This window comes from Cynocephalus volans, chromosome 3, assembly GCF_027409185.1.
Source record: "Cynocephalus volans isolate mCynVol1 chromosome 3, mCynVol1.pri, whole genome shotgun sequence".
In the NCBI taxonomy this organism is placed as follows: Eukaryota; Metazoa; Chordata; class Mammalia; order Dermoptera; family Cynocephalidae; genus Cynocephalus; species Cynocephalus volans.
The window spans coordinates 17,275,881-17,303,822 of NC_084462.1; the positions used below are offsets into that span (position 1 = coordinate 17,275,881).

At 49.7% G+C, this 27,942-nt stretch overlaps 4 protein-coding genes across 7 annotated transcripts in view; 1 reads left to right on the top strand and 3 right to left on the bottom strand.

Moving 5' to 3' along the window:
• The window catches only part of MAD1L1 (mitotic arrest deficient 1 like 1), a 461,087-nt gene extending 460,000 nt beyond the window's left edge, over window positions 1-1,087 (bottom strand). For both annotated transcript variants that reach the window (XM_063089903.1, XM_063089902.1), the window contains exon 1: window positions 1,016-1,087. The gene's annotated coding sequence lies outside the window, so the exon portion shown is untranslated. The remainder of the gene's footprint in view (window positions 1-1,015) is intronic.
• Window positions 1,088-2,267: 1,180 nt separating this feature from the next.
• On the bottom strand, window positions 2,268-7,607 carry MRM2 (mitochondrial rRNA methyltransferase 2). Its single transcript, XM_063089508.1, has 3 exons — window positions 7,556-7,607; window positions 5,526-5,815; window positions 2,268-3,401 (listed from the first exon to the last, which is right to left on the bottom strand). Exons 1-3 carry the CDS (start codon window positions 7,561-7,563, stop codon window positions 2,959-2,961), a joined length of 741 nt encoding a protein of 246 aa, XP_062945578.1. The 5' UTR covers window positions 7,564-7,607; the 3' UTR covers window positions 2,268-2,958.
• Window positions 7,608-7,632: 25 nt separating this feature from the next.
• Window positions 7,633-19,003, top strand: NUDT1 (nudix hydrolase 1). Of its 2 annotated transcripts, none has more exons than XM_063089510.1 (4): window positions 7,633-7,652; window positions 9,589-9,754; window positions 17,511-17,656; window positions 18,018-19,003. In XM_063089510.1, exons 2-4 carry the CDS (start codon window positions 9,603-9,605, stop codon window positions 18,188-18,190), a joined length of 471 nt encoding a protein of 156 aa, XP_062945580.1. In that variant the 5' UTR covers window positions 7,633-7,652; window positions 9,589-9,602; the 3' UTR covers window positions 18,191-19,003. The 2 variants fall into 2 exon arrangements, with proteins under 2 accessions (XP_062945580.1, XP_062945579.1); XM_063089509.1 differs by lacking the exon at window positions 7,633-7,652 and adding an exon at window positions 7,689-7,885.
• A 2,712-nt stretch (window positions 19,004-21,715) lies between these two features.
• The window catches only part of SNX8 (sorting nexin 8), a 41,941-nt gene continuing 35,714 nt past the window's right edge, over window positions 21,716-27,942 (bottom strand). Inside the window, exons 8-11 of one of the 2 annotated variants that reach the window (XM_063090120.1) lie at window positions 27,004-27,072; window positions 25,634-25,783; window positions 25,095-25,244; window positions 21,716-22,345 (exon numbers count right to left, since the gene is read on the bottom strand). In XM_063090120.1, coding sequence (XP_062946190.1) covers window positions 22,232-22,345; window positions 25,095-25,244; window positions 25,634-25,783; window positions 27,004-27,072 — 483 coding nt within the window. In that variant the 3' untranslated portion in view covers window positions 21,716-22,231. The remainder of the gene's footprint in view (window positions 22,346-25,094; window positions 25,245-25,633; window positions 25,784-27,003; window positions 27,073-27,942) is intronic. The other variant, XM_063090121.1, reaches the window with a different exon arrangement.

Here is a 27,942-nt window from a genome sequence, read left to right on the forward strand (position 1 = left end):
TTTTTTTCAATAAATATATGTATGGTACTGTACATGCATTTCCTCTTCCTTCTGACTTTCTTAATATTTTCTCTTTTCTAGCTTACCTTATTGTAAGACTACAGTATACAACATGAGGGCACTTCAAAAAGTCCATGGAAAGATTCGTATTATCTTTTAATTCTATTTTTCCACGAGCTTTTCGAAACACTCTCATACACATAACATACAAAATATGTATTAATTCACTATATGACCGATAAGTCTTCCCGTCAACAGTAGGCTATTAGTAGTCGAAATTTTGAGGAGTCAAAACTTACTCGCGGATTTTCGACTGCGCGGGGGGCAGCGCCCCTAATTCCCGCCTTGTTCAAGGGTCAACTGTAGCGACAACTACCACGCTTAGCTCCAGTGAAGAAATGCGGGCGGCAGAGCTCGGTCAACTCTGAAGGGCGGTGCTCCAGGAAGGAGCAGATGGCCCAAAGGAGCCGCTTCCCGAGAGCCGGGTCAGGGAGACAGAGGGGTAGGAAGCCCTGTCCTGTGGTCAGGACAGCGCCTGGCCTCGCGGCCACCGGCCACCTCTGCTTTGCTGCAAGCTGGTCAGCTCCAGCTGCTCCTCCCGGAGGGACTGCCTCCTTCCACTGGATGCTCAGGAAGCAGGGGCGCCGCGCCCACCCCAGGCCAGCGAAGAGCCGACGGACCGGAGATCCGGGGGGTCTCCAGGACGAGACGCCGCCGGGCAGACCCCAGGTCAGTGAGGGGCAGACAAGGGAGGAAGGGACAGAGACCTCGCCTGGAGGGAGATGGAGGGCGGAGAGAAAGAGGTCTCCAGACCGAAGCGCCGGCAGAGCCAGGCGAGGGCGGCTGGGGGCGCGGCTGGACCTCCGGAGTGGGCTGGGGGTAGCGGCCGCGCCCAGACCTCCGCGCCGGCGCCCAAGGGGGCGCCAACAGAGTACGCGGGGATCGTGGGGTCAGGAGAAGAGAGTAGCGCCCCTGCCCATCCTCGGGGGGTAGACCCCGGCTGCCAGGCCCTCACCTCAGCCACCAGCCGCTCACTTCATTCGCAGCCGCCAGCAGACGCCGCTCAGATCTCCCTCCGCGCCGTCCGCGCCCACCTATCGCGAGACTCGCGCCTGCGCTCTCGCGAGACCTGGGTGGAAACCGTCCGTAAAGAATCGAGTAGGCGCACCGATCGGTCTTCGGTGCTCCGCGTCCGTACTCAGAGCCACCCACCCGCGGGAGACCACCCCACGGAAAGTACGAGGAGCCAAAGGCCGGACCCTGGCACAGTCATAGTGCCCCTGCCCCGCGCAGAACGCTCTTCCACTAAGGCTATTGCCTCGCGCCGTAATGTGTGGAATAGCACCGCCCAAAGGTCGCCTCTTCCCGACAAACTTTTTCACTCTTGATTCTTCTCTCAACTTTAATACTATTTGCTTGAATTAATACGTTTTCGGCTTTTCTCTGGGCCCACCGGAAGTGCAAAGTATTTATGCTACTAGGCAGTCCTCCCAATGTCTGCACGACCTCGGAGCGTGGTGCCCTTGACTGGGTGCCCTGTTCTCTACGGTGCTGCATCCTGTAGGGTGAAGATCAGGTCAGTCCTGAATTATGGTAAACTTTGTCTATGCTTTAACGTGGATCCTTTCCCAAGAACAAAGTATGTGCCATCAGAAAACCCCTGAATTATAGTAACCTGTCTATCATTTAACACGGAGCCTTCCCAAGAGTGTGTCTTACTCATTTTCAAATTCTCCTCCTCTCCTCCCCCCATTGCTCCAGCCCCTGGCTTTTCGCTAAGAAGATGCTGTTCCCAAGGTTCTGCGCTGACCTTTCCTCTTCCAGAGGACAAAAGACTTCCAAATTTGTGTGCCTGGGGAATCAAATGGGATGGGACAGGAATGTGGTTGAGGTAGGGCAGGAGATTCTCTGGACTTAACTACTTGATTGCAACCAAAAATAAAATGAAAAGTAAAAAATATCTGATCAGCAGCATACTTTGTGGAGCTGGACCAAGCCCTAGGGCCATCATGGACATTCCCGGGCTTCTAGTCTTTCTCCCACTGGACCTTGGAATTTAAACATATTTACAGTCAATAATCTCTCTTCTCGAGGGATAAGTATGCCTCCAGGAAATGGCTTTGAAGAAACCACTTGACTTTTTTTTAACAAAACACACTTTGAAAGTATGAAAATCCCTTAAAATAATGCAATCTATATTCTTTTATAAAGCTGCATTGGGTTCCTGGAAGAGTAAAAGAAAATAAATGAACACACCACATCACTGCTTGCTTTCACAATTACCTTTATGGTCTTGGGAGCCTGGAGTATTACAGCAATATCTATTTCCGACAAAAGCAAAGCACACCCACCCTGTGCATAAATTCATACCAAATGTCTTCCCTAACTGCTCTGGGAACTCTTGCTGCCTGAAGAATGGATACATTTCCAGATTATACACCAGAGAAATGGAAATTAACCCCCAGATGGGAATTTCTGATTTTTCTACTTTATATCCAGCCAAAATAACAACTGGAAACCTGGGTATTATGTTGTTAAAGCAACAGTGGAAAACCTGTTTCTCTGTAATATCCTAACAGTCTAAGACAGGGAAGTTACAGAAAGGCCCATGTGGGTATATCCATTTCTGCCTCAGCAAATTTCTTTTTTTCCTTCCTCAGTCTGACTCTTCATCCTTCAATCTTTACTTATCTCCCTCTCCTGATAACTTTCTTTTCACAAATTATGATATAGACGACTATTTTTTTTTATCATTTTTCATGGTCTTTGAATATAGTTTTGTCATGTCCTCTTGGTGTTTTTTTTTTTTTTTTTTTTTTAAAGAGTTTCTCCACTTATCCTGCTGCATCTCCCAGATTAGAGCTTGGCTCTCCCCAGCTACTCTTCAGGAAAGAGCTCAGGCTACACGGGTAGTTAAAAACAACCTAAGAACCCCTATGAAAATGGCAGAAGAAATGCTCACTGCTTCACAGCACAATTCCTTCTGTGGTATTTTGTGGCCAAGAGGTACACCTCTGATGATTCTTTCCTGCTGGCTTCAGGTTTTACAGTCCTCATGCTCTGGAATTCCTCTGTCAGTCTCTTCTGTAACCGATGGCTTTGACTTCCAGCCCAGGTTTTACAAAGGAACGTTCCCCCCAGGTGCAGGATATCTGGGGCCATGTCCAGAAGGGTCAAGCACAGGCTGATGAGCTTGTCATGGTCAAGGTCCCGGATCCCTGTGGCATTGGGTGCCATGTCACTTAGAATCACATCTGCTCTCCCGCCGGGAAGCAGTTCTAGGATTCTCTGAAAGGTTCTTGGGTCAGTCACATCAGCAGGGCACAGAAAAGTTGCTCCTTCCAGGGGGAATATGTGAAGAAGATCTACCCCAAGCACAAAGCCAACAGGAGAGTTGGGATCTGAGGAAAAAATAGTGAATGCGTTCTTTATTTACACTCTGAATTCTTTCCACAAAAATATATGCAACAAAATGATAAAAGTAAACCATCAGGACCAAGGTAAAGAGGTAATGTGCAAATATGTGGGACACAGGCTTTTTCCCACTGTCTATACATCCTATAGAGACACGTGGTGGGGGACTGGTGGTCCTTCACTCTACATCTGAGGAAACTGTGGCCCAGGCAGGAAGTTACTGTCCTAAAGCCACAGAGTGACAGGCAGACCTGGGGCATACCCCAGAACTTCTGATTCCAACTCTGATATAATTTCACTACCCAAGTTTCCTGCTCTGTGAAAGGGTTCTTATCTCTGTATGTCTTTTTGATAAACTAAAATAGAAAATGACATTCTAGTACATAAAGTGCCTCTGGATTGAATCAATAAGTCCATCTTCCAGCTCAATCCAATTCCTTTCACCGTAGAAACTATTGGAAACAAGCCAAGAGATGGGGGAAATGGACATACAACATGAGGTATAAAGATTGATTATCTTGCCCATATTTGAGTAATACTAGTTATAAAATTAAAAAGATGCCACTGTTTCACCTTACCTAAAACAAGAATTCCTGCCTACAACTGATCTCGGTCCCCCTCTCCTCACACTGGACCTACATTCGAAGCCCTCCCTTTTTAAGTCTGGTGCCCCATCTCTGTCAGTCCCCTACACTGAGGGTTGATAAGGGTTGATAAGTTAAGGGTACAGTCACAGATTTTCTAGTTCAGTCTGCTTAATAAAAGGGCTGTTCCACTGGCGGGGGCACGGGGGAATATAGGCGGGGAATGTGTGTTTTACTTCTAGCTAAAAATTGGAAGTCCAGGTATTTTGAGAAGTATCTCATTTTTCAAAGGTGAAAACTCTCAAATTTCAGCCCAGCACAGTGGGACACCTCACATGTCATTTTACACTCGAGGTTTCTTTAACATCTCCATGTATTACAACTTTAGAAGTTTCCACTGAAGCCAAATGGCTTTGGCTGCATTTTTGCAGCTTCTGGGAAGAAAAGCACACTCAGATGACACACACGCTCTCTGCTTCTGTCACGTCTTCCAATAAGTCCAATGGGCCATTTTCCTGCCTCCTAAAGAGCAATTAGGGGAACATGAACCACTAAAATCAGTTATTAAGAGGTCTCAGTGGTGATAGAACCAATGGTGGGAAAAAGAATGGAAGTTTCTGACACAAATTCATTCATTTAGTCTGTAAATTTTTTTCTTTTTCTTTTTTTTTTTTTTTGCAGCTGGATGGCATAGGGATCCAAACCCATGACCTTAAAGTTATAACACTGTGCTCTAACCAAGTGAGCTAATCTGAGTACATACATATTTTTTTGAGCTAAAAAATAAAAATAAAAAAAGTGCTGTTCTAAAGCTCATGAGGGATCCCAGCCATAGGTATAGGCAGTGGCCACCCAACAAACCAGTAGTGAGGCGATGTCTGAATCCAGGGGACCAGCACACCCATGTCTAAACTTTCAGAAAGTCATTAAACTCCTCTATGCCTCAACTTTCTCACCAGGAAAATGGACACAAATATCCCTACTTTAAGGTATTTGGGAGAGCTTTTTACAAAAAGCCAATGCAAACAGGTACCCTGAATTTATGGCAGGAAATATAAATGGCAAGGATATTCACCACAGATATTCACACATTGTATATACTAACAATAAAACCCAAACAACCTTGATGCCCAGAATTACGGAACTAGTTAAACAACCCACAGTACAACCATTATATGGAATACTATGCCGCTGTTTAAAATGATGACATAGCTTTTCTAAGTTGTATGAGTGGTTGATTTGCCTCTTTATTATTCAGGAAACCTTTTTATACAGAAAAGCTTAGTCAAAACCCAAAAATATAAAACAGATAAAAGCTGACTGCCTTGGGTTGACCCAGAGTGGAAAATTCAGATTCCCGGCCATGAAACCTTTCCTGAGGCCCTAGAGGTGGCAGCCCCTGGTGGACTCCCATGAAACCATAGCACTTCAAGGACCAGGACTCGGAAACTTCTGGGCTTGATTCAGTTGTACAGTCACGGAAAGATGTCAATATAACATCTAGTGAAAAAAGCATGGAGGCCCCACCTGTGCCTGCAGCATTGACCCTCTGCACTGCCACCTGACTCCATGCCCCAGGAGCTGCCCCACAGTCCAATACCCGAAGGCCAGGCTGCAGAATCTGATGCTTCTTATTCATCTCCAGAAGCTTGAAGGCGCTTCGACACCGATAACTCTCCACCTTTGCAGCCTTCACAAAGGGGTCCTTTAAATGCCGCATTAGCCACAGGTGCTCAGCACCTGTCCGACCTTTGTGGTGGCCCCCAATAGTGTGGAACCTTTGACGCTGAAAGGAAGCACACACCCACTTCAAGTACCTGGTGAGAGAAAAAGGGAACAAGTAGGTTGGCATCACATAGATCAGCAGGTCATGAGCATGGAGGGGCCCTTGGTTCAACCCACTCATTTATAGAGATGGAGCACTGATACCCAAGACGGGAGGTGACCTGACAAGGCTATACAGCCAGAAAGCAGATGTCACAGGCTGTGTCCCCCAAAATTCATGTGTTGAAGTCCTAATCCCCAGTATCTCAGAATGTAACCATAATTAGAGATAGGGTCTTTATAGAGATAATCAAGTTAAAACAAAGTCATTAGTTTGGGCACTAATCCAGTGTGACTGCTGCCCATATAAGGAAAGGAGATTAGGACACAGACACACATAGAGGGAAGACCGTGTGAAGACACAGCGAGAAGACGGTCATCTACAAGCCAAGGACACAGGCCTCAGGACAAACCAATCCTGCCAAAACCTTGATCTTAGACTTCCAGCCTCCAAAACATAACGGAATAAATCTGGTGTTTAAGCCACCTGGCCTGTGGTACTTTTGTTATGGAAAGCCAAGCAAATTAATACAGTAGACATTTCTATCCTGTAATCAAGAAGTGTTTTTTTCTCCCTTGAAGGCTTCTTCAGAAGGAAAACTCAAACATCAGTGACAGTCACCTTGTTTATATCAACCAAAATTTTCCCAGTACTGGTTAACAGTACTGATAAAATTAATGAAAGTAATATTCTTTTCTCACCTGGCAAAAATTTTTATTGGGCTCTGAGAGACTGCAAGAAAACGCCATGAGGACAGACTCTTGCCTTTGTTACCTAGGACAATGGCTTCAGTGGCTAGAACAAGGCCTGGCCTGTCACATTTCTTAATAAAATTGAACTCAACCTGTATGAATGGTTAAAGGCCAATTTCCAAGATTCTTTTAACAATTTAGGCTTTTAACAGTTTATCGGCCACCCACAAGAGCTGGGCAGGCCAGGAGCTGTACATACCTCCCCCCATTTAACTCTCAGAACAACCTTACAAAGTAAGTTCTATGTCCATTTTCCTAATTTAAAAAAATTTATTAACCTCAAGGCTACAAAGCCAAAGATCCTTCAATACCAAAGTGTGCTGACAAGATTTGAAGACAATGACTGGTGAATTATAAATCGCTATCTTCAAATAGCTTAAAGGGGCTCACGGGAAAATGGCACAGACTGGTCCTAGGCACCAGAACCAATTCCAGCGGTTGGGGAGGGGATGGACAGTGGAATGGCACAGGCCGACAATCCCCTGAATCTGCCTGATTGGGCCACTGACCACTCCAGCCCTATCCCACACCCTGGATTCTAGCTACATGGGCCTCTTGTTTCTCAGAAGCCCTGTGACACATCCTTCAGGCCTGCGATCCTGCACCTTCAATGCTTCCTCACCCGCCCACCTGCATCTTGCTAAATGTCTCTACCTGCAGCCCTCTCGCCCACCCACCTGCCTCTCTCCAAAGGTCTCTACCTGCAGCCTCTTCATCCGCCCACCTGCCTCTCTCTAAAGGTCTTACAGTTCCCTGCCTCCTCGGGGAGCCTCCGGTGACCGTGCGTGGTGGTTTAAGGTGCTTTTCTAATTGCCCTCACTGTGTCTGGGCGCTCAGCATCACGTCCCGAATGCCAAGACGGAGGTGGGACCAGCACGCCCTTTTCGGATGAGGACACTGGGGCCTCAACTACCCCCGCTTCCCCACATGCATGCTGCAGGTGCCCCATAAGTGCTTGCTGAGCGCACAGCTCCGCTCACCCAGCCATAGTTGCCCGCCGCGCCTCCCGTCCGCGCTGCCGGAAGTGCCCGGCCTCACTTCCCACCCTAAGCCCCGCCTCCGGAAGTGGAGCCTCAGGTAAGGAAGACGCGCGCTCGAGGTAGAAGCCCGTGGGACCGTAGATCGGGGCCGACTAGGGAGCAGGCGAGCGGGGTCTGCTGGGGGAACCAGAAGAGGGTGGCCACGGGAGACGGGCCCGGGAGAGACCAGGAGATCGGAGCAGAGGGGACCGGGGTGCGGCCCGCGCCGGGAGAGACCAGAGAATTGGGACCGGAGCGGAGGGGATCAGGGGAGGATGAGCCGTGGGCCTGGTGAGCTGGGCCAGGGGACCTGATGAGCGCGGGAGGGAGGAGCGGGGAACAGGGCCTGGTGGGCGGGAGTGGGGACCGGGTGTTCGGGATCCAGTATCAGGCATGGTCCCCTGGAGGGGGCGGCCGGGGAACCAGCATTTGCCAAGCGCCCAATGTATGTGGGTCTGAGCCCTGTGCTTTATGTATGTATATTGTCTCATTCAGCCCTAGTAAGGGACCTCAATTTACAGATGACCGAACTCAGGCCACCTGGCTAACAAGGGGGGCTGCCCAGCCCTGTTGCCAGCACCCTAGCCCCTAACATTAGGTAGCTCTGTGAAGACCCCTTCAATTGTACCACCTATTCACAGCTTCAGGAGCTGTGGGCGCAACTAGACTTTGGCATCCAGTAGACCCAGGTTTGATTACTGGCTCTGCTATTTGAACTTAGGTCAAACAGCATTTTTTTTTTTTTTTTTTAAGAATCCGAACCCGTGGCCTTGGTGATATCAGCACCGCACTCTCCCGAGTGAGCCACAGGCCGCCGCCAGTCAAACAGCCTTTTTGAGCTTCAATTCTCTCCTCTGAAAATGGGGAAAGCAAGTCTTAACAATCATGTAGTTGTTGGATCTATGAAATAACTTTTTTTTTTTTTTTTTTGGCGGTTGGCCGGTACAGGGAACTGAAAAATGGTACAATTTTTTAGAAGAGAAGTATATAGTCAGTGGTTAGTAAATGACAGCTGACATTGCTGGTATGATTATCATCAAAGTTTACTCAGGAAGCCAGGGCTTTGGGCATGAACAGATCAGTGTCAGAGCAAAGTACACAGGCCTCATGGGAAGCTCAACCACATACCCACTTACTCTACCTGACCTACCCCCACCACCAGGATCCAGCCTCAGGTCCCTTTTCTCAGACTTCATAACTTCTGAGGAGGATGTCCTGAATCCTGCATCGTAGCCAAGTGTGGTTCCAGGTGGGATAGGGACAGAGCAATAGGAAACTTGGTCCTAGTCCTCCAGTATTTCTCCAGGGTCCTTTCTCAAGCAGGGACCCTAGCAAAGGCATCACCCTTAGAGTCTGTCTCTGGACTGTGCACACCTATTGGATTAGAAAGAGACCTTATAGCTTCCAGTGTCCTCTCTGGGTGCCAGGTCCCAAAGCAGCAACAGAAAGAGCAGAGAAGTGAAATGTGAACTCCTGTCACAGGAGGGAGGACCAGCCAGGTCTGACTGGGCAGACCTACCCCTTTCTGGAATCATGCATTTCCTGGAAATCTGGAGGCCTACTACTGCAAATAGAGGCCAGATCTCAGTAGTGCAAAAGAAGCCCCTGTTAATGAAAAGGCCAAGGCCAAAGCCTGACATGAGAGCCATTGGATAAGCTTCTATTATCCTCTGTATCTAAGAGTGCTAAGGAGTGGGGAAAGGAAGATGGGGCCATCTTCTGACTTGCTGGATCAGCCCTGGCAAGCGAAGGGCTTGGCACTGATGCCACAGGGTTCTGAGGATCAGGCCTGTTTCTACACCAGAAAATTTGTTCAGCTGCAAGCTTCTACCTGCCACAAGGCAAGCCACAGGTGGTAAGGCCGGGCTTCCCTTCCCTGACTCCCAGAGCACAATTCCCTTCCACCTGGCCACTGGCCACCATAGCTCACATGCTTCATCTGCACCCATCCATGCCCTTGTCAAGGCTGACCTACTGCCTTGCCTTCCTCACAGAGCCCAAGGAGACCATGCGCGCCTCCAGGCTCTATACCTTGGTACTGATACTGCAACCTCAGCGAGTTCTGCTAGGCATGAAGAAACGAGGCTTTGGGGCTGGCCGGTGGAATGGCTTTGGGGGCAAAGTAGAAGAAGGAGAGACCATCGAGGATGGGGCCAAGAGGTAAGGAAGGGGTAGATCTGACCATGGAATCAGTATCTGCATGGGATAAGGATTCGGGCTGTAGAGCCATACCCCTGATTTCATGTGATCTGGAGCATGTATGTAAGCCTTGAGCCTCAGTTTATTCATCTGAAAAATGGGAATAATAACAGTATCTACCTCTTAGGATTATCATGAAGTTTAAATGAGAAAATGCATATAAAGAGCTTAGTATAGTGCCTGGCATGTGGTAAGTGCTGAATATTTTAACTGTTACTATGTGGTGTGGTAGTGGTTGTTTTTAACGTATTTGGGAAGCTGCTGTGCATTATGGCTTGAGTTGAACAGTCCTGGCTTCCTCACTTTGTGGCTGACGGGCTCATTAGTCACTTGGTTTGTTCCTTTGTTCAGGAGAGCTGATCATCATTTTTATCCAACACCTTTTACAAACACACTCTCACTTAATCCTTAACACAACCAGCTTCACAAGGGAAGGAACTGAAGCCCAGAGGTTGAGCAGCTTGCCCAAGATCAAGATCACAGTCCTCCAGACACCAGCCTCTGCCCTTCTTGCTCCTCACAGGCTTGCAAGGATAAATGAGCTTGTCTGTGCAAACATCTCGAAGCACAAACATTAGCTCCTGTTAATGTTATTCTTATCCTGAGAAATGATGGCAAACTCATGGCCACTTTCCCTGGAGAGGAGAACAAAACCACAGATACATACTAAAGAAGCTCCTGGGGAGGAGGAAAGCTGGGATGCTGCAGCCCAGTGGTTTCACTTTTTTTTATTACAACCCGCAGTAAGAAATGTTTTATACTCTAATGAAGTATACACACTCAGGCATATGTGTATAGCTAAAATAAGTTGCATGTATTGATACCCTTACTTCATGAAAGGATACTCTAATTTATTTATTTACTTGCTGGTCACAATCCACTAAGTTGATTCACAGTGCACGAGTGGGTCATAGCCCTAGGTTTGAAGAGCCCTATATGTGACATTCCTGGCATGTGCATCCCCTTGTAGGTGTGGATACCAGGACTGCTACCAAGCTGACACATTTTGGCCAGGCAGTACACCTAGTACTGTGCTGGGAGGCCACCACTGGAGGAAAGACCATTTGTTGAGAGTTAGGCATCTAGCCTGTGACCATGTGGCGGGGCGGGGTGTTGCGGGGGCAAGTGCAGAAGCAACAGTGTGGAAAATGGACAGAAAGGAGCAGGCCCTAACTGTTCGACTGTCTTTGTTCTGCTGAGACCATCCATTAGGTAATTATTAGAGTTACATAGTGCTGCTCTGTGCCAGGCTCAGGGACACAGGGACAGGACACGACCCCTGCCCCTGCAGGCTCCCACCTAGTCTGGCTGCCAGGGTCAGGAGACATGTACAGAAAGGAGCTCTGGTCCACACCCAGTTGTCTGGGGCATCCAGAACAAGGGGAGAAGAATAACTGGGCACAGGGAGAACTCCCTAAGGATGTGACATTTGATACGATGGACCGGGGGGGGAGGTGGCAACGTGACTTTCACAGAAGCCCAGAAGGCCGAAGGAGCATGGGCCATGTAGAGAAATGTGGTGGAGGGTGAGGGGCAGGCAGGGAGGGCTGAGGCTGGATGGGAGGAGCTGCAGGTGGCTTGATTTTAGCTCCTCATCCTACAGGTGACAAGCAAACGTGCAGGCCCGTCGGCAGTGCTGGTTTCTTACAAATTTCCTCAGGATCTAAGATTTTTCCTCCTGCTCACTATAGATATTATTCATTTCTTGAATGAGACATAAACATAAGAAACCATCACTCCAGGCCCTCAGTGCTATTATAAGGGTGGTTTTCTCTCAGACCAGGGTCTGAGTTCGGGAGGGAAATGAAAGCAGAGAGTGGGAAGTGTGCAGTTTCTATCCTCAGATGGAACTTGAACCCATCCAGCATCCAGATGACCCCGCACCTGGACAGGTGCAGCAGCCTCCTATCTGGTCTCCCAGCTGCCACCCTTTCCTTCTTCAGACCACTCTCCACACAGCCACCAGGGGGCCTCTCCCAAACTGCTTCTGGGTCTCCCCAACCTCCAACCCACACACACTCACACTCACGTTAAAACCCTTTAACAGCTCCCAATCCACTTAAAATAAACCCACCCTCCTTTTTCATCCACTGAGCCACATGGTCTGGCCTCACCTCTCTCTCCTCCACTGCCCGCCCCTCACTCACGACTCCCATTCAGATCCCCCAAGCTGTTGCCCACCTCTCTCTTCCCAGCTCCTGGCCAACCTCTCCTCAGCCTTCATGTCTAAGAAGGTGCCTTACCCTACCCACACTGTTCTCAGTAAATCCCATTCTGTCTATTTCCTTCACAGCACTCTCACCCTTTTTAATCATACTTAATTGTTTGCTTCCCATCTGCCTTTCCCCAGAAGCACTCTGTGAGGCCAGGACTGAAAACGCTTTATAAATCAAGTTGGGTTTTTTTTTTTGAAGTATAATGCACATATAGAAAATTGCACGAATTTCATCAACGAATTTTTAAGAAGTGGGTTCATCTATTTAACCAACGTGTATATCTCATAGAAATGGAGGATGGACCCTGCCCTCCACAGAGCAGCCTCCACCCTGACTTCTGTCACAGTGAATGGTTCTGGCCTGTTCTAAAATATCACCAACATAGAATAATACAAGGTTAATAAAGTTTGGATGTGTTGTCCCCCCAAAACTCATGCAGAAACCTGATCCCCAATGTGACAGTGTTGGAAGCTGTTTGAGTCATGGGAGCGGGTCCCTTGTGAATGGATTGATGCTCTCCCTGGGGGAAGAGGGGTAGTGAGTTTTCACTCTATTAGTTCCCGCGAGAGCAGGTTGTTTAAAAAGACCTTGGCACCTCCTCTCTCTCTCTCTTGCTTCTTCTCGCCATGTGATCTGCTTGTACTCACCGGCTTCCTGCCACTTTCCACCATGAGTAGAAGCAGCCTGAGACCCATGCCAGATGCAGCTGTCCCAAAATCATAAGCCAAATAAACCTCTGTTCTTTATAAATTACCCAGTCTTAGGTATTTCTGTTATAGCAACTCAAATGGACTAATATAAGGTTGTACCCTTTTGTTGGCTTCTTTCCCACATTCCGTTTGCATGTAGCCGTAGTCACCTCCTCGTTGCCATGTAGTATTCCAGCATGTGGGTATACAGCAGCTTACCTGTTGTGCTGTGGATGGACACCTAGGGTGTTTGCAGTTTGCAGCTATTGCTACCAGAGCTACTGTGAACAGTCCTGTATGTGTCTTTTGGGGCCCATGTGTGCTCTTCCCTGGTAGATAGTTGCCTAGGAGGAAAACTGGAGATGTTCAGCTTTAGAAGATATTGCCAAACAGTTTTCCAGAGGAATTGAACTAATTGAAACTCCCACTGGGGTGTATGAGCTTTGGTTCCTCTGAATCCTCAACGCTTGGTATTTTCTGTCTTTTTCATTTTGGCCACTCTGGTAGGTGTGGTGATATCTCATTGTAGTGGTTTTTGTCCTAGTGACTAATGAAGTTGAACACCTTTTCAATGTCAATGGGCCACTTGAATATAATTTCTTGTGAAGTGTCTGCTCAAGTCTTTTTATTTGGTTGCTTTTTTTTTTTTATTTGGTTGCCATTTTTTTATTTGGTTGCTTTTTTTTTTTTTTTTTTGGTGGCTGGCGGGTACAGGGAACCAAACCCTTGACCTTGGTGTTACAAGGCCATGCACTAACCAACTGAGCTAACCAGCCAGCCCCTGGGTTACCCCTGGGACTCTGTGGCTTGCCTTTTTACTCTTGATATTTTAATTAACAGAAGTTTGTTATTTTAATGTAACCCCCAATTTTTTTTTCTTTATGATTAGCATTTTTTTAAACATCCTTTTAAAGAAATCTGCCTATCTCAAACTTAAGAAAATATTCTCCTAAGTTTTCTTCTAAAACTTTTATAAAATGTTAGATCTAAAACCCATCTGGAATTGAGTTTTTGTTCATAATGTAAGGAATGGGGTTCAAGATTTTTTTTTTTCCACTTAGATATATGTTTGGCACATTGTTTACTGAAAGACCAGGTTTTCCCCTGCACTGCAGTGTCGCCTTTGTCATGGATAAATGACATATGTGGCATGAAACCACATCTGCTGCCTTTTCCACTGTTTATCCAGTACCTGCACAGGGAAGGCCTCAGTAGGCATTAGGTGGGTGGATGGATGAGTGAATAAACTCAGCAAAGCTGGCGATGTTGTGACAGGCTCTGGGAGTCTCGGATGGGGAGACATGACCATCCCCATCCCCCCCAACCTCATTCTTTGTCCTGATCTCACTGCAGATCACAGAACAGTCATAAAAGTGATGACTTTTTGTTGTTCAGACTTATTCACTTAATTAGATCACTTGCTCACAGCTCTATTATAATGATCTCGATGATCCTCTTAAAGACTCTGCTTTGCACTTTGGAGGCCTCCTGCCAGAGCTCCCTGGGCCTCACTGCAGGACTGGGCTGGGGCTGGACAGGTCAGCAGGCCCGACTGCCCCAAGCTCCCTTTTGATACCTCAGCATTTACAAGGGCATACCCTGCTCCTGGAGGCAGGTGCTCCCCCAGAAAAAATCCTCTGCATGGCCACAGTGCATGAGTTGTTTCCACGCTTCACAGACATGTGACAGGGACAGACCTCACCCTTGGATTGAGGTCGAAGTTCAGCACCAGGGCTATGTGCTGCCTACCTGATTTAGACCATCAGCCTTGTGGACTGTGTGGTGCCACACTGGCTGTTGAGCTCTGGGGAGCTTCTCTCTGAGCACCTACCAGCCTGGAGTGTAGGATGCAGTCAAGGGTAGGGGCACCCTCTGACAAATTACTGTTGTGCCCCCGGCCCCTGTTCCCTGAACACACACACACTCACACACACACAAGTAATAGGACACGAACAGACGGCCGAGACTCAGGAGTCCCAGGGACTCCAGCAGCAGACAGCCTCGCTTAAGCAGGGGACATCAGCCCCAGACACTAGGGCTGTCTCCAGCTTCCTTCTGAGCTGCTCCTCCAGGTACAACAGCCCCAGGACCTGGCTGCTCAGGAAAAGGCAGCAGAGATGAGTTTCAGCAGGCCCCTCTCCTGGGGAGCCTGGTACATGCTTTGTCCTGCCCTGTTCCATCAGGAGGGCACCAGAGCAGGCCTTGACTCCCAGTGCAGAGCCAGTGCACATGCCCTCCACACTCACCTGCAGGGGGCAATGCGAGTGAGTGCTCATCCACTCCTCCACAGTGGATGGATGGGGGAAGCCTTTGAGTATATCTTAGGGCAGCTCCTCCTCTGCCTCCTCCATGGGGTGCGGGGGGAGGTGCAGGCACTTAAGGACCTGGGGTTTGTGGGGCCCAGTGCATCAGAGCGTCAGGTTTGGGCTCTGGGTATAAGGTGTGAGCCAACCTTTCCAGCCAGTGTCCCTGACAGCCCCCAAAGAGAACTGCTAATAACCAAGTCCTGGAGCCCCTGGAAGGTGATGCGAGAATGGGAACAACTGGAAGCGGGGCCACCATGGGGCCTCTCGCTCCCACCACCCCACACCATGGAGGAGTCGCTTACAGCTCCGTTTTTGTTTAGTTTATTACTCATCCTGTTCTCCATCTGCCGTCTGGGGAACTGAGCATCACAGATACAAGCAGACATTTCAGCAAAACTGTAACAGTGTCATCTTAGTCTAATTATGCCAGCCTGTGAAATGGAGTTTAGCTTAGTCACCGAGGAGATTACTGATATTTCATACACTACCATGTACTCAGGGAAGATTAACTAAAATTAGTCAAAACATTAAATCAGTAGGTGATATTTTTAAAAATGAAATCCACCAGCCTGCTGCCAGTGTTAGGTGAAGCCCTGCTGAGTGCTTCTATTATGTTTAATTGGGGAGCCATTTGCACCCCCACCAGTGAAAACACAATTTTTTTTAGGTCAACTCCAATTTTAATTAACCATCTCAATGAATAATTGCCCATGCCAGGCCTGTGTTTCTGAAATGGCAGCAGATGTGTTTCCTCTCCAGCTTTTACAGAGCTCACGCTGAGGAGGCATCCATCTGAATAAGACCATATAACCTAACATGCATATGTTTCTTAGATTAACAAAGTGGTTTCCCTGACTAGTTATTACAGGCAGAGAACAATCATGCATTTTGTTCCTAACATAACTAGAGATCAAAGCAAAAAAAAGTTTTTTTTACATACAACTATAAATGGTCAGAGATATTTCTTATAGAAACAAAAGTAAATATAGGGCAATGAGGAAGTGAGAAGCCTCTCTAAAGGGAGGAAAAGGCAGAGTGTCTCTGCTGTTGCAGCCTTGTGAGTCCCCAGAGTCTCGAGCACAGAGTAGGTCTTCTGGGAAGCATTTGCTGAGCTGAGGGACTGAGCGAGAATGAAGTGAACACATGAGAAGCAATTTGCTCAGGTTGAGAAGCTGGTGGAACAAGGCGTACGCATCCTGGGGTTTTCCACCATAACCAGAAGTTGAATTTTTTAAATTCTTCCATAATACACAGCAGTTGAGAAACTGGCTGGATTCCTTGAGGTGTAGACCATCATGCATTCCTCTCTTGTTGAGTAAAAGGCACACAGTATAAAATATGTATAATATGGTTGTACTTTTTAAGGGGATGTACAAAGGAGAAAGATCCAAAGGAAAAACACTGAAATGGTACCAAGGGTTCTTTTTATTATTATTATTTTAATCCCTATATAAAGATAACAGGTAAGGGGATCTTAACCCTTGACTTGGTGTTGTCAGCACCACACTCTCCAAGTAAGCTAACCAACCATCCCTATATAGGGATCCAAACCCGTGGCCTTGGTGTTATCAGCACCACACTCTCCCACGTGAGCCACAGGCCAGCCCTACCAAGGGTTCTTTCTGAGTGATGAGCTCATGGGTGCTTTGTTTCCTAGATTGCCTACAAGGAATATGTAAATTGAAAAATATTTTTAAATTAGCAACAGCATTAGGCTATTAGGGGAAGCATTCTGGTTCTGTCTGTGGTGGATCAGAGGGCTGAGCCGCAACAGCCCTTGTGTGCCCAGGTGGTGAACTCAGCCCCTTACGCCCTCCTCCAAGCAAATAGCCCAAAGCATTTGTCCTGTGTGATCAACCCAAGGAGTTGGCTCAGTGGTGGAACCAAGGGTAAAACAAGAGCTCCTCCTTCAGGAAAGAGACCATTGAACCCTGTGACATGTTCTGAGAGAAAGGGCACGAGGCTAGAAAGACATTTCTTTGGGCAAACAGGCCCAAAGTACAGGGCCCAGGTTCCCAGAGTAAGCGTCCTAGGGCTCAGGCATTCATACCACTGCCACTGTTGGCTACGAAGTTCAGCCACAGAAAAGCACATGGAACTGTCTGAAGAGTCAGTCCTAGCCCTGCCACCCATGTGTCATGAGACCACGGACAAGTGGGTGGACTCCGCTAGGCCTGGGTTGTCACCTGGTACATAGAGGGTGTTGAACTAGACTGTGCTCCCCAAACTGGCAGCTCCTCCCCACCTCCCGACCCCTCCCCAGAACCTCTGAACCAAAATCGAATTTCTTGACAGTTCAAAATAATTCCAAAGTTCAGTCTAGCTGCTGTCCTGGGTTTTCCAGCCATGCATGCCACTTCTGTGGCTCCCTTGGCACTTAGGCCCACATGCAAATACTCTTCTCGCCTTCCTCCCAGCGCCTTTCTCAGGGTGTGTGTGGGTGTGGGTGCCGTGCTTTAACTGAAGGCCTCCTTCCTTCCATCTGTCCGTCTCCCTCTGCCCACAGGGAGCTGCAGGAGGAGAGTGGTCTGACCGTGGACACGTTGCACAAGGTGGGCCAGATTGTGTTTGAATTCGTGGGTGACCCAGAGTTGATGGATGTGCACATCTTTTGTACCGACAGTGTCCGGGGGACACCTATGGAGAGCGATGGTGAGTCTCAGGGGCCCTGCTGCCTACCACCCTGGAGAGAAGGAAAGCCTGGTGTCCTTGCCTGGCTAGGAGAAAGGCCGTCCACACACACCACGTGTAAGCGCCAGGCACCAGGCCCCCTTCCCCACCTCACGGCGGCAGGCGTGCAGTCAGGGTGAGCAGCTGAGGCCCAGGCAGCGCAGCCACTCACCAGCCCATAAGTCTGAGCCCAAATTCCTACTCTAAAATAAACCCAGTCATGAGGATTACATACAAAAGCATGGCAGCGTTCCTCACACCGTCATTCAGTTAATTCCTCACAAAAGGCCAGTTGAAATTTGGGTTGAACGTCAGTGCGCTTCTTTTTCACCCCTTGGTACAGAAATGCGCCCTCAGTGGTTCCAACTGGACCAAATCCCCTTCAGTGACATGTGGCCTGATGACAGCTACTGGTTCCCACTCCTGCTTCAGAAGAAGAAATTCCACGGGTACTTCAGGTTCCAGGGTCAGGATACCATCCTGGACTACACACTGCGTGAGGTGGACAGAGTCTAGCTGGAAGGCCGGGTGGGCCCCCAGGCTAGAGAACTGGCTGTTAAACCGCTCAAACTGTCGATTCATCTGGCTCACTGAGCCACAAATCAGGGATTATTTCTTATTTAGAATGTGATTGGATGGAAAGAAAAAGTCTTTTACCTTTTCTTTTCTTTTTTTTTTTTTTTTTTGGTGACCGGTAAGGGGATCATAACCCTTGGCTTGGTGTTGCCTGCACCACGCTCAGCCAGTGAGTGCACCAGCCATCCCTATATAGGATCCGAACCCGTGGCCTCAGCGCCCCCAGCGCCGCTGCACTCCCAGCACCGCACTCTCCCAAGTGAGCCACGGGGTCAGCCCAAGTCTTTTACCTTTTAAACACTCTTCACCGGGCACCAGCATAACCAGCCCCATCTTGCCCACAAGAAGCTGCCACAGGCACTGGGCTATGACCTGCACTGATGGACAGAGGTGAGAGAGGAGAAGGTGCAGGGCTGTGGGGGAAAAGGGTCAGCATTTCTAACCGTCCCTGTGGTGGGCAGCTGGTAAAGGAGAACTGGGTGTTTATTTGCCCAGCACTGCAGGCTCTGACAGTGTTTATTACAGTGGGGAGAAAATGAGGCACAGTCAAGGGCCCAGGGTTAAAACCCAGGTTCAGTGCATTAAAGGCTAGTACCCTTCCCCTTCCCCAAGAGGATGGGGCCGTTCTCTTCACTGTGGGGACCACCGAGAAGGGGGAGATTCAAACCACCCATTACAAAGAACTTACAACTTGACCCAACTTTCACACACGTTTAATAACAATTGTTCATGTAAATTTATTGATAAAAACTTCAGAATATAAACCATTTGTAAACAATTCCAGTTTATTGGGTGTAGTAGTAATTGATTCCTGCAGCCTTATAAAGTGCTTCATACATAAAACTGACTGATGCAAAGCAAGAGAAAGGCCTCAGGTACAAAGAACAGTCCTGACCTTAGTCAGCTGTTGAGTCCCACATGTGCCCACATCAGACCTTCTGAATTAACAGTCTTCCCTTCCCACACTGCCTCTTAGCCCAACCACTGGGAGGCATCTGTGCATTACCACAGAGTAAGCTATACACAGGCCAGGAGGATGTGAGGAAGATATTCCCCTACACCCGTGACCTACAAAGTCACCCTCCTGCTGGCTGCACTGGTAGGCCAAGCTAAGGTGGCAGCTGAGCTCCCACTCAGGCCTTCCCACATCTGTAGAATGGACTCTGAATGGCAGGCACTGTCTCCCGTTAGTACCAAGCGTGGTGTCCTTCCCACCAGGCAAGGCAAGGCTGCTGTGGCACAGCTGGAGAGGTGTGTGGGGACCCCCCTGCTGGGAGCAGCCTCTTATCCGCCCACCCCATCTGATCCTCCCCTCACCCCCCAGCTTGGGAAACTACCAGCAGCCTAGGGCTAGGCCAAGAAATGTGCAGAAAAAGGAAGGTGGCCTCTGCTGTCCTCAGCTCCCCTCCCTCCCCAGTGGTCCCTACTGACCTTCACAAAGCACCTGGGGGTGAGAGAAGATGAACCATAAAGGAAGCTCCCATCTCAACAACCCCCGTGTCTGCTAGCCACAGGGAAAGGGCCCCATACCCCCATCCAGGCTCCAGAGGCACAGGTGGCCACCCTCCCCCCACCCTCTCTCCTTACCCCTGCCCTCTTCTTTCCCCTCTTCCTCCCCAACCCCCCTGCCCTCAGCCTCTCACACATTACAAGGACCTTGAGACCTTGCTCCAGAAGAGTCTCCACTACAGGAGAATGCCACCAGGAATGTGATCTTATCACTTCCACTCACCCACCCAGAAGTGCCTGCCAGTAAAGTTCTTTTCAGAAAGTTCATCTTGAATTCTTCGGTGCTAGGATTCTCCTTCATGGCCAGTGTAAGAAGCGTGTGTCTTGCCCACCCTGTACATGCAGGCCCCCAGCGACCTGCCCACAATTCTCCCCACAACCTCCACAGTCCTACGGCCAGACAGGTCCCAGGCAGATGAGCAGCCCCAAGGGCTTCCAAGCTCAACAGTGCCACAATAGGGATGAGACAGAAAAGGCCTTGCAGCCTTCCACCCAAACAGGGGTCACACCTTATGGCTCAAGTGCATCACAGTGTCAAGAGGGAAGAGTCCTGCAGGCAGCACAGATACACACTCAGCGGCTGAGAACCTCTACAGAGGGATATCCCAAGGAAAACGCAGCCCAAGACCCAGGAATACGGGCCAGTGAGCCCACAATCAGTCCCGCCATCCTGGCAGGCTGTGAAGAGGACTCTGTCCTCTTGTCTGGCCAGGAGGGAACTGACCAGCCCCACAGCAAAACACAGGCAGAATCCACATGGCAGGGGTGGATCCAAGTCCCCACAGCCACCACATCACAGCACCCTGTTCTCCCAATGGCACCAACGTGGCTATTGCTAGACCAAAAGACCCTGGCTTTCCCTGTGGCCTGTGAATGTGAATCGGCCTATCAGGGAGGATCGCCTAACTGCCGGGTACACACAGAGCCTGCAGCCCCTCTATCCTGAACCTGCAAGCTGCATGTGGATACAATGGCAGAGATATAATCCTGTATCAGATTGAGGGAAAACCCCTCTGGAGTCAGACAAGTGCCCTGGAAGGGAGGAATTTCAGAAATCCTGTAGTCCAGTTGGAAACTCCTCTAACATCTCTCCCTGGCCAATGAGAACAGTGGGCTCAAAGGAAGCCTGAGAGGCCAAGGAGGCTTGGAGGAATTCTGTGTGTTTACCACAAAAGGAACTCAGACCAGTAACACACCCGGGCCCAAGACCCCACAGTGCTCAGGAGAACAGCTCCTGTTTTCTCCTGAAAACAGAAGCGGCCTAAAAGACTGAGCTGGCAAGTGTGTGGAGGAAGCCAGGGAGGAGGTTTCTGGTTGCCCAAAAGAAGAAAATCCGTTTAAGAGGGGGATAACCAAAGCAACACAGACCCCTCCCTCTAAAGCCCCAGCTAAAACAGAACACATTCCCCTGGGCCCCTCACCTGCCCTGTGCCCCGCCCTTCCATCCTCATTGCCACACGGTGTGGAGTACAACACCGGCCGCCCAAACACAAGGAGCAGGGAGTCCATGCAACAAATAGAACAGAGCAGCTTCTAGCCCTCAGACAGGGCAAGACTCCGTTCACATCACCTCCAGGTATCTTGGTCCCATCTTTGTCTTCCATATCTCACACCACGGGGTACAGACAGGGTCACAGTGTGTGTGTGTGTGTGTGTGTATGTGTGTGTGTGTATGTGTGTGTGTGTGTATGTGTGTGTGTGTGCATGGAGGGAGGAGCATAGGACATTTGATCCCAGAGGTCAGCCCAAGCCAGGGATCTCAGGGTATTCACTAGCGTGTGTCCCCTAGAAAACCAACTGTTCACAAGACAAGTGTCCTTCTGCCTCAGCAGCTGTCCCTGCCTCACCTGCTCCATCCTGCTGTCACACACACACCCAGCACAGTGACACCACCCACCCAGGAGAGTCGCTGGCATGGGTTAACAGCCTTCCCCTCCCCCTGGCTCAGCCGCCTCAGCCACCCCACACCCCCATCCTTCCCGACTGTTCCAGCACCTGCAGGCTCCCCCGCCATACTCCCCCAGTCATCATCTGCTGTGTGAAAACGATCCTTGCCTCTGCCCCCTGTCTCTGGGGAACAGGAGAAAACCCTTCCAGAAAATCCTAACACTTCTCACTGCCAGGCTACAGGCTACAGGCCACAGGGCAGGACTGTGGGGAAGGAGAGAGGGTGGGGGCCAGGCAGAGAACAGCGTGGTACAGCAGACCCTGTGCAGTCCATCGCTTCACGGACACCCCACTGCTTAGACACCTTGGGAGTAACAGAGGCAGGAAGGAGCGATGACCACCCCTCCAGTCCAGCCCACCCAGCCCCAGCCGGGAGTGAGCTCCGCTGCTTGAGCTGCATCAGCCCTGACCTGGGAGCACCACGAGGTGAGGCAGCCGCCATCTGAAGGGAATTCACCAGGGACACATCGTTTGGAAAGAAGTTTTAGTGAGGCCGCAGGGAGCTCTCGCCTCGGGCCTCATGCACTAGTGAGGATACACGCCATCCTCCTGCGGGGACCGAGGCGGGGTCAGCACACTGTGTGGTCCAGCGAAGAGGCAGCTTAGCTTGGGCTTCAACTCATTCCACACCTTGCTCATCTGAGGGAGAAGAGGAAGAAAACAGGGTAAGCACCTGTTTGGACCTTTGCTCCATTTTCTGATGCACCAATTCCAATTCTTTGTCCCTCTAGACATCCCATCTAGTGGCAGAGACAGGAGGGATGTCTGGGGTATGTCACCTCCCCCAGGCTCCTGGTCTGCAAGTCCTAGAAGTAAGGGCAGATCAGCCCCTTCCCATTACATCAGTGGTGGCCTTCACAGAAGAAGCTAAATAAGGAGTGGACCAGAGACCAGAGGCCACAGATGGCCCCTCCCTCTGTCTCCTGCATGCAGGACCAAAAGGCCACAAACGTGCTGGACGTAGAATGTTAAGAAACATTATTGTTGACTCATTTCCAGCACTCTCACTAACAGTTTTGCAGGCACTGGTCTTCTGGATGGCTCAGCAGGTCAAATTCCAAGACAACAGCCATCCACTGAATAAAATGTGGACAGGAATAAATGGCCACCACTAGCCAAGCACGTTTGTAGCCAGGATGAGGAACAGATACGATGGGCATGAGGAGGTGGGGTGCTGTCAGAGACCAACATCGGCAGTTCAGGGGCTCATGTGATGAGAGAAAACACAGTGTGGCCCTGGGAATATGCAGACGAAGTCAAGTCACTGGATCAAAATATGTCCAGTCTCAGCATTACAAGACTGAGGGATTAGCGAGTCACGTACAATACAGGAATCTCCTAGGTCTAGGGTTGTGATCACAACCTCAAGTGGAACACAACCCCCTACCCCACTTGTCATATACTCCCTCATTGATGTCCCCACTGGCCACCCAGGTGTCCAAGCCCAAACCTGCTCTCCTAACATGTCTCCGTGACCTGTAATAGTGAACCATGTGTGCAATCACTTACATTTACATCTGTTCCTTCCTCCCCAGCCCCATTAACAGTAGCTCTCAGGGCAGCTCACTCATGCCTGCAGTTCCCAAACTGTGCCCAAAGGCACTGCAGATGCAGAGCAAACTCACAGGAGTACAATGGAGTATTTCAAATGTTCCAGGGAAGCTCAGCAGTATTTGCCATACACTACATGAACTACTGCTCTGAAGTTGTTTGGAACTACTTAATAAACGGACTATTAAAAGTTTATTTTGGCCTAGGGCTGCTGTGAAAAAATTACCAAGGCACTGAGAACACCAGAAACTCAAGAAAATATGGGAACTTCTCTCAAGCCATCATGATTTCTCACCTAATCTAATGGCCCTCCCATTCCAGAGCTGCCCGGGTGTCCCACTGTAGTCCTCCCATCCCAGTTGCCAGGGTGTACCACTAATGCACAGATTCCTGAGTCTCTGCCCCGGAGATTCCAACTTAGTAGGTCTGAGGCAGGCTCTGCACAGCAGCGTCTGCATTGTAAACAAACAGGTGGTTCTGGAATGACTGGTTCTAGACCAGGGTGCAGACTGGCCGCTGACCTGGTCAGTTCCAATTACTTCTTGAATGGTTTGACAATCTCCATCTTCTACCCCTTTAACCTGTCCCCTCAAACTGTTGCCAGTGACCTTTCTAAACTTCAGGTCTGAGTTCATGTTACATGCTTCTTACGAAAAGCATTCCTGGCCAGCTCCCTAGACTGGACCCCACCCCATCCCCTGGACTCTGTACAAGTCTCTATCAGAACATGAGAAGCCTGCTCCCCCCCCTCCAACTGGCCTCCCTCTCTGGATTTCCTGAGTCCATATGTTCATTGGTGACAGGGCAGATATAATCCAGCTGCATGCCCAGCACCAGCAATAGACCCTGGTCAGTGGCTACCAAGCAGCAATCCCTGCCCACTGAGTCCCCAGGCCGATGTTGGAAAGCTGACAGGGTCATATTTTATAGCATTTCTCAGATAGGGAGACTGAGCCACCGAGGTCATAAGAGGTGATAAGAGCCGTGGAGCTGGGATGTGAGGTAGGGGTTTACAAATTCCGAGCCTGAGCTCCTCCCACTGTGACAAGCAGCTGGAGGTCGCCACAGGCAGATGCTCCCCCTCTTATAAGGGGATTATGGTCCCAGTGCTAACAAGAGGCACCAATGGTCACTTGAAAAGGAAGGATAGAGAATATTAGAAAGCAGAAGGGTGTGGAGACTACACAGATGCCAGAAAAAGAAGAACTAGACAGTGACCATTTCTGAATTATTTCTTCAGCCCTGGCCAGACACGTAAGCATCTCAGACTGCTTGGAGACAGACAAACACAGCTGGCTGAGAAGGGTGAACAAAGAGCCAAAAACGTGTGCAGGCTTCTGCAGCTCTAGACTACTTAGGCCAGGCGAGTGTCGCTGCTGCTTGTGATGTCTCAGGACAAGTCACAGCATTTGATCTCCAAGGCTTAAGGAGCCACCATCTGGAGGAAGCTGACCAGGGGTTCTAAGAAAAATATCCAATCTATGGTATTCCCTAATTGCTCAGACTTGATTCCCACCATTTCTTCTCTGAAACTTAGGGTTCAGGAATTCTACATGCTTTACCTCTGACTTCTAGAATTCCTCCAGAAGATAAGAAATTGCTCCTTTATAGTCTCTCTACTCCTCCCACCTCCCTTCCCCCCCAGGAATCATTAGAACAACTTCACAATTATAATTTTGGCTACATATGAGACTAGCAGATCCAAACAAGAACATGCAGACCCTAACTCCACCAACTCCTAAATAATTTCTCAAGGTCAGCCAGCTTGTAGGAAGGGCAGCTGGAAAAGAAAGGCGCTGGCCCTTTCCTACAGTGGTAGGAGCAGGGAGGGGCTCACCTCCTTGTGCCCTTGGATCTGAGAGTTCACGAAGGCCCCAAGGATATGGGAGGTGAGGGGCAGGTAGACGTGGATGAGCTGTGTCTCCTGGTGCAGGCAGTATAGGGAGAAGTAGTTACGAAGCTCCATCGTCTGAATTGCATTCTCTTGCTGCAAGGTAAAGAGCCTCCCTGTGAACCTGGCCCAGCAGACGATGGGAGGGAAGAGCACCAAGGCCCACTATGACGTCCTCCCTGACGTCCTCACTCAGCCTCTTCTGTGTAGTAACCGAGCATTCACAAAGTACCAAGGGAAGAGAGGGCCAGGACAGAGAGCACCGTGAACGGGGAGGCGTGTCACTTTGGGCAATGGGAGGCAGCTCTACTGCCTCCACTGCACCCCAGTTCTATTCCTGGGCACACGGGCATGGACATTCCACATGCTCCTGGAGCCAGCCAAGGAGAGCCCACGAGGACAGCTCTGGGTTCCAGCCAGGGCCAGGTGTGGGAAAGACCCCTTCCCACCCCACTCACCTACAGCCGCCTTCCTGCATCCCCTACCTCCACGATGCGGGACTCCAGCTGCTCCACGGACTCAGGCTCGCGGTTCTGCACGGCAGCACTCATCATCTGCCTCTTCATCAGGCTGTACTTGTGCAGGGCCCGCTGGTGCTTGTGCAGCACGCCCTTCTCATGCCGTTCGCACAGGTCCTGCAGGGGAGCAAGATGGCACTCACCCACCATTCCCCCACACCCTCAGCAACTGACTGAAAGGGACCCCTCCTACTGGGCCAGCTTTAGATTCCCCTCCACCTCCTGGCAGGAGAAAGCACTGAAGAGGAGAGAGCAGAGGGGGCTGGAAACCCAGAGTGGCAAGGGGAGGTGCAGACTCATGGCAAACGGCTAAAACTAAATGCTGTTCATGCTCCAGTGTGAGAGGCCTTTTCAGAGAAACAGCTTTTCCTCTTCAGAAACAGCCACCCCACACACACCCCCACTTCACACTCAGGAAAATGCTCATGAAACAGAGTAGTTCAGGTGTCAGGCCCAGACTCAAACCACAACTCAAACCACAAAGAAGTCCATCAAGCCCAATCTGAAATGCACTGATTTACACAGGGGCTCACAGCACAGACCACCACCAGGCTCCAAACCAAAAACTCACGTAAATAAACTTAATTTAGAATTGGGAGAAATGTACAGCCCAGAGCACTGGGACGGTTCTGGACGTCAGACTCTGAATGCTGTCCAATTTCCAGAAAACCAATGTTCCTCTAGTAGAAAAAGAACCAGTCAGCCTCCAAAAGGAAGATACGCTGGCATTTACCTGAAAATAACCCCAGTCAGAAATACTGCGGGAAATACTAGCCACAGAATCATAGTGCTGGGAACTTAGAGGCCACTTGGCTATCATCTCACTCAGCAGAAGTCCCTTCTAGAACATTCCCACAAGCACTGGGCCAGCCTTCTTTGAGCTCCTAAGTACAAAGAATTTCTCTGGCCTCACAACGTGATCCACTCCACCATGGATACCACAACAGTTAGAAAGCTTCCCCTACTCTAAGCTGAGCTCTGACTTCCCGGAACCTCTACTGACCAGGCCTTCACACACCTAAAGAGAGCTATCTCACACACTCACTCACTCACTCACACCACACTCACACACACACAGAGTCTCTCCTACCCAGCTCAACCAACGCCCCCACCCCCATCCCCAACTTTCAGATCAGGGAAGTCTGTGGGGCCACAGGCCAAAGCGCCCCAGAGCCAGCCAAGAGGAAATGATATGAGTGAGACTATGGAAGGCCCATCATCTCTCCACAACCCTGGTTTTTCGACTCTTCTTCCATTCCTCCAGAGTTACACCCTTGAAAGATCATAAGATCATTTTTAAAAGTTCTATCCTTGACCAAGGAGCAGCTAAGACTCACTTTATAGGACTGGAGCAAATCCAAGAAAAGGTTCAATTTCTCCACCACATCATTCTCTTCCTGTTTTCCCTAGAAAATAAGGGGTGAGTTAACCAACACAGAACACACACAAGACCCAAAACTCTGCCAGGGAACTCACACCCAACCACAGGATGGGCTGGCTTCCTCCCAGAGAAAAGGCACTCCCCCAGAACTACCCAGCCAATCCTGCACAAGAGCCCTCCCTTCCACCCACCAGTCCACCCAATAACAGGCAGAGATGCCCACAAACCCAGCAATTTTGATGGAAACAAGGGCCTTAGGTCCAGCAAGGACAGATGCCCACCCCTGGTCTAGTTGTTCAACACTGTTGTGTCTTCCTTTTGGCTTTCCAAAGCCAACGTCTCATGCCCAACACACACACTGGGAGAGCCAGGCCCCTCAAGCCCCTCCCCAGCAGCTCTGCCCAGAACTGCAGAAAACCTGAGTTTCCATGTGAAGCTGTGAGCTGTGTCCAAAAGGGGAAACAAATGGGAGCGATCTTGCTGGCAACAAGGGGCGTCACTTCTACTTTAATAAAAGGGGAAAGAAACACAGGCCCAGGAAGTTGGGGACAGAAGGGAGGGCAGAGACTGCAGCTACAAGAAGGATACATTACATTAAAGACATGTGTGGAGTTAAGTGAACAAAGACATTCTGGTGGTTCGGCTGACACAAGGAGATGAGAAAGGGCCACACCAGAGCAGGCAGGGAGGAGCAGGCAGACACGGGCTCCTCTCTAGCCGCTGCTCACAGCTTTGTGCATGGGCAGCACAGTGACAGAGACAAGCCGACAAGCACACAGTGAGTCTGCAGCATGAGGGCAGCCCTGGTAGTGGAATGGACACCCTGGTGATAACAGGGTTAAAAGCCCTGCTTTTGCAGCCATCCACAGCACCCTGGGGACACGAGTAAGCACCA

Bases quoted from the DNA above. Each gene is read 5' to 3' on its own strand.
- MRM2 (XM_063089508.1), bottom strand. The intron at 3,402-5,525 runs GTGGGGCCTCCA...TTTTTTCCTCAG, and splicing joins GGTCAATGCTGCAGGCACAG to ATCCCAACTCTCCTGTTGGC.
- NUDT1 (XM_063089509.1), top strand. The intron at 9,755-17,510 runs GTAAGGAAGGGG...CTCTGCCCACAG, and splicing joins ATCGAGGATGGGGCCAAGAG to GGAGCTGCAGGAGGAGAGTG. The intron at 17,657-18,017 runs GTGAGTCTCAGG...CCCTTGGTACAG, and splicing joins GACACCTATGGAGAGCGATG to AAATGCGCCCTCAGTGGTTC.